This window comes from Phragmites australis, chromosome 10 (genome assembly GCF_958298935.1).
Source record: "Phragmites australis chromosome 10, lpPhrAust1.1, whole genome shotgun sequence".
NCBI classification, from domain to species: domain Eukaryota; kingdom Viridiplantae; phylum Streptophyta; class Magnoliopsida; order Poales; family Poaceae; genus Phragmites; species Phragmites australis.
Window position 1 is genome coordinate 24,144,850 of NC_084930.1, and position 5,472 is coordinate 24,150,321.

A 5,472-nucleotide genomic window follows, 5' to 3' on the forward strand; every position below is an offset into this window, starting at 1 on the left:
GCAGCACCACTCAGGCAGCTTGCCCCGTCTGCATCCATGGCGTGTGAGACAGCAGGGGGTACTGCGTCAGACGCGAGGTTGAGTGTCACAGATGGCAACGACGGTGCCCCGATTGCGGCACGACTACGGTTCCAACGTTGGACAACAGGTAGGACGATAGCACGAACACGATCATGAGCAGCGGTGGCACGTGCACGACCATGAGCAGCGGCGTCGCAGTAGAGGAAGAAGAAAGACAAACATGTTCAAAGTGGTAAAAAAAAGTAATTCACATACTTGGTGACAATACAAGCATTGCATACGGAAATAATGGCAATGTAGGCTAGACGCTGCAATTGAGTTGGCAAGTAAATAAATTTCCCTAAGGGCTTTGGTCCACGTTTCCCGTACACGTGGAGACCACTGATTGGCACCGAAAACGCCATCGATGCACCCAGCCAGCCCTTCCACGACCCAAGTCCACCAGCGCACGCTCGAAAAAAAATAAACGAGATAAGAAAAGGCAAAACAAAGAATAAAACAAAATCCAAACCCTCTCCTCCCAAAATCCCCCGACACGATGTTATCCCCTTCGAATCTCTCGTAGACCCGCAGCCTCGCGTCGATCAGAAGGGGCTGTTGATCCGACCTGGGTAAGCAGCAGATCGCTATCGTGCTCCGGATCTGATGCAGCCCGTTCACCTAGGGTTTCGATTTGTTCGATTCGCGCGCTGATTTGGTGCAATTGCTACGAGCTGGGTTGCTGATTTGGGTTGTTTGTTCTAGGTCATCCTGTTGTTCTCTGTGGAAATATTTGTGGAGGGATTTGCTGCGGTCGGCGGCTGCGGCGGCGGCGAAAATGATCCGTCTTCAGACGTACGCGGCTTTCAGCCTGCTGGCGACGGCGGCGGCAGTGTACTACGCCTTCAGCAGCCGGGAGCAGTTCTACCCGGCCATGATCTACCTCTCCACCTCCAAGATCTGCTTCGTGCTGCTCCTCAACACGGGCCTCGTCGCCATGTGCGTCGCCTGGCAGCTCGTCAAGCGCCTCTTCCTGGGCTCGCTACGGGAGGCCGAGGTCGAGCGCCTGAACGAGCAGTCCTGGCGGGAGGTCGTCGAGATCCTCTTCGCCGTCACCATATTCCGGCAGGACTTCTCCGTCTCCTTCCTCGCCATGGTCGCCGCGCTGCTCCTCGTCAAGGCGCTGCACTGGCTCGCGCAGAAGAGGGTCGAGTACATTGAGACCACGCCCTCCGTGCCCATGCTCTCGCACGTCAGGATCGTGTCGTTCATGGCTTTCCTGCTCATCGTCGACTGCCTCTTCCTCTCCAACTCGCTCAGGTCGCTCATACAGAAGCGGGAGGCGTCTGTCTCAATCTTCTTCTCCTTTGAGTAAGCTCAACGTTCAATTTTCACTTACCTGAAATGTCTTTTTTTTTTTGTCTTGTGCGCTTTGAAATTCTTGAAGATGTATGCACACTATTTTGTCCGTTTCCGCGGTATTTATCCAAACTCACCATGTGCATAGACCAGGGGAAACAAATTTTTAAGAGTCAAAAGATGACCATCATATATGCATATCCCTATTAATTTACATGCTACAACCATATATGCTCTTTCACAGCATTAAAGTGAGGTTAGAGAGTGGAAACATTGTGGCAATTATACTCTTGATTTTCACAATGGACAAATACTTGTGAAACGTAGAAGTGTTACGTTTTATGCCAACTTCTCATGCAACTGTCTTTAAGAAAAAAGAAGATGCAATTGTCCTTTTATAGATGCCTTTGCACCGTTCTCTACCGTAAGGATCTTTGATGACTCTCAATTAGGGTTTCACATTTCTTTTGTGTACCTTCCTTTGCACTAGAACTTACTATGATGGTAACAGATTGGCTGTTATTTCTTTCATCAATTCATTTAACGTATACACTAAGCCATGGATATATATTTCTTGTATGTACGCTACCTCAAACATTTCAAGCTTACTAATCTGTTTGTATATATGTTCTGGTTGTTATATTAGAAGATGCTAGTCTAGCAACTTGTGAAATTATGTCTCTTTACATTCATGCCCTTTAAGTAAAAGCAGTGCAAAACATTAGGTCTGAGTTAGTAAGAAATTTCTTTGCCTGTTTCTTTTAAAGCGCAGGGCACGCTTTCCAGGCAAGGTGGTAACAACCATATAGGCTAACCTTATAAAGGCATGAAGTTATGTTTCTATTGTTCTGATTTCTAAATATGTGGAGATGGTTTCTTGATGTGTTATTTCAAGATATTGAGACTCATGGTAGCTCAAATATGTGCAAATCATGTTTCAGGTATATGATACTTGCAACATCCACGGTGTCAACATTCGTGAAGTATGTATTCTATGTTAGTGACATGCTAATGGAAGGCCAATGGGAGAGGAAGGCAGTGTATACATTTTATCTGGAGCTCATCAGTGACCTTGTGCACTTGTCCTTATATATGCTCTTCTTCATAGCTATCTTCCTGTGAGTTCTCTTAATATGATCTGATCCCTTAGAAAACTTTATTGCAAACTATGGTGGTTGATCCTTTATATTGATACCAGGAACTATGGTGTCCCACTGCACTTGATTCGTGAGCTGTATGAGACCTTCCGCAACTTCAGAATTCGCATTCAAGATTATGTACGCTATAGAAAGATTACTTCCAACATGAACGAACGTTTTCCAGATGCTACAGCTGATGAGCTCAATGCGTGAGTGTCATATTGTTTCATTGGCACTGTTTCAGTTAGGTTCATTTATAAAAATTGTTTCTGATTTGCATTTTCTTGTATTCAGGAGTGATGCTACATGTATTATTTGCCGTGAGGAGATGACTACAGCAAAGAAGCTGATATGTGGGCACCTGTTCCATGTGCATTGTTTAAGGTCATGGCTGGAACGCCAGCACACTTGCCCGACATGTAGAGCTCCAATCATTCCCCCAGATAATGGACGTGCTGCATCAGCTAGGCAGCATGGAGGTCAACCCGGTGAGCTTCACTTTATTGATCTGATTTTTTGCGTAATGTATCCTCACTTCAACCTTTTGTCTCAATGAGGACTGCATTGTGCAAGCAGTTTTATATGTGACCTCTGATTCGATGTAAGAAAAAGCAGCTGCAGGCACTGGCACTCCAGCCTTAGAAGGAGCACCAGGTGAGAATGTGAACAGGCGCCAAGCAAAACTTGAAGTGGCTGCATCAGCTGCTTCCTTATATGGAAGATCTTTTGCTTATCCTCCAGCGAACGGCTTGAATAGGTAAATTTCTGGAAGATCCTAAATGCAAAGTTTTTTATGACTCTGCTTGTTTAAAGTCATGATAAAAAAAATTCAACTTCCATAAAGTTTAGAAATCACCTTTGCAAGCTGCTATGTTGTTAACTCACAACGTACTTATAACTTTGCCAGGTTGATGATTATTTTACCTGTACTAACCTGTGCTCTGTTGAGTACACTGTAAAATTTAGAGCATACTTATGAACTTGCCAGGTTGATTATAAACTTACCTATGCGACATTGATGATGGTTGATATACTTTATTCAGAGCTGTGCCTTCTTTTTCCTGAGTAAGCTATGATTTTGCTTACATACTATCTGCTGGTTCAAGGTGGTTAACCATGCTTGTATATTCTTAGGTACCTTGTATTGGGTCAGTCACAGTGTTTTCATTATTACTCTATTGATACAATAAAAAACAGGGGGGGGGGGGGTTGTTCTGCTATAAATTGTCATACTAATAAGTACTTTGTATTCAACCGTCAGGTATTCAGATCCTCCCCAGTCTACATCAAGTCCTCCCCAGTCTACATCAAGTACTCCACAATCAGGAGAAGCAAGTAGTTCCAATCAATTGGAAAAAGACCAAGCATTGCAGTTCCAAAACATCAGTGATCCTTTTGTACATGGCGCTGGAATAAGCACTAGGGATCTTGAAAAATCACTGCAGAAGGCACAGGAAAACTTTATAAGGAGCCAGATAGAGGTAAGAAAGAATCTTGATTATCAAAGCACTCTGCTTAAATCTAACTACATTACTTGGTAACACGATTATCAAGTGCTTTGTATGAGCTATAAGGAGCCAGATAGGCATACTTTGACTGCTTGCAAGTTGCAATATGGTGGACATTTCTATTGCAAGTTCATCTTTAGGTGCAATTATGCAAAGCTGCAAACTCTCCACGTGGACCATCAGATATAAGTCTGATTGTTTAGATTCATGGGGACTTGTGTCGCATGGATGGATAACTTTCTGAATAATACACTGGCATGTTTGAAAACTGTTAATGAGGGCTACCAACTCCAAATACCTAATGAATTTATATGAGTCACATGAAAGTGTTGCACATGAAGATGAGTTGGTTGCACGAGATATGTCTGCAATGTTTTTATACTTTTTGCCTATGTTAATGTAGCCTACTGGTATTCATATGTAGCAGTCTGCTTGTCATGGTATCATTTGCAAACATGCAACCTATAAGCATGTGAATAAGTTCTGTCTCTTCCATCCTTCAGCTTCATTAATAACTAGAGTTACACTTGATTGAGAACAGTATGTAGTGTGCAAGTATCTTAAGTTCTTAACTAGCCTTTTTTAACAATCTTGCTTGGCAACTATGATCAACATTTTACTGTATACTGTAAAAATAGTTCATCCACTTTGCACCGCTAGTCTCTGGCATTGCTGCCAGATCATGTAATCCACATTTTTGCTCAAGATGTAAATACTTATCTAGTAATTGTCACAGTAATGTTGTTACAATTCACTTTATTTTACAATGACATGCTTAACATTGCATGGATTTCGTTTGTTGATATTACTAGTCTATAGCCAACAGAACTCATGTTCCATCTCATTCCCAGATGTTGCAAATCCAACTGCAAATGGTGCAGCGTGGCGCTGCTTCATCGGTAACTAACAATGAGAGTGCAGAGCACACAAAAAATGACTGAAGATGTAAATAGGCGAAGATGAAGACGGGATAAAAAGAACATATAGATGGAGATTTGGTGATACCTGAGGGGAAACTCTTGCATGATGCCTTGCCTTGATTTTGGTAGGCTTGTTCATTTGTATGTCCCTGTTAGTGGCCTCTTGTCGTTCTTTCTTTATGTAGTGAGTTACGTAGTTTGAATCTTTGTCAATCCCATATAATACCTTTGATAGAGGCTGTCGTGTTGTAACAATGACTAGTTTCACAGTAATTGTGAGATTAAGCAAAATCCATCTGCTGAGAAGAAAAGAAAGGATTTCCCCCCCCCCCCCGGCCTATGCTATCAGAAAAACGTTTGTGTTGATTGTATGCTACTGGCATCGAATCGAAGAGTGACATTTGACTTAATCTCATATATATGTAATCTCATATACATACATACGTACGTACATACATACATACATATACACACACGTATATGTGTGTGTATATGTATATGTATTGGCATATTAAAATCAGCAGATGAAAGTGTGAGCACCGGTTG

The 5,472-nt window shown here is 42.6% G+C and overlaps 1 protein-coding gene across 1 annotated transcript; it reads left to right on the forward strand.

The window, feature by feature from the left end:
* The first annotated feature begins 469 nt into the window (after positions 1 to 469).
* On the forward strand, positions 470 to 5,241 carry LOC133930398 (ERAD-associated E3 ubiquitin-protein ligase HRD1-like). Its single transcript, XM_062377035.1, has 8 exons — positions 470 to 632; positions 766 to 1,371; positions 2,301 to 2,477; positions 2,558 to 2,707; positions 2,793 to 2,986; positions 3,114 to 3,255; positions 3,760 to 3,979; positions 4,858 to 5,241. Exons 2-8 carry the CDS (start codon positions 839 to 841, stop codon positions 4,945 to 4,947), a joined length of 1,506 nt encoding a protein of 501 aa, XP_062233019.1. The 5' UTR covers positions 470 to 632; positions 766 to 838; the 3' UTR covers positions 4,948 to 5,241.
* The last annotated feature ends 231 nt before the right edge of the window (positions 5,242 to 5,472 follow it).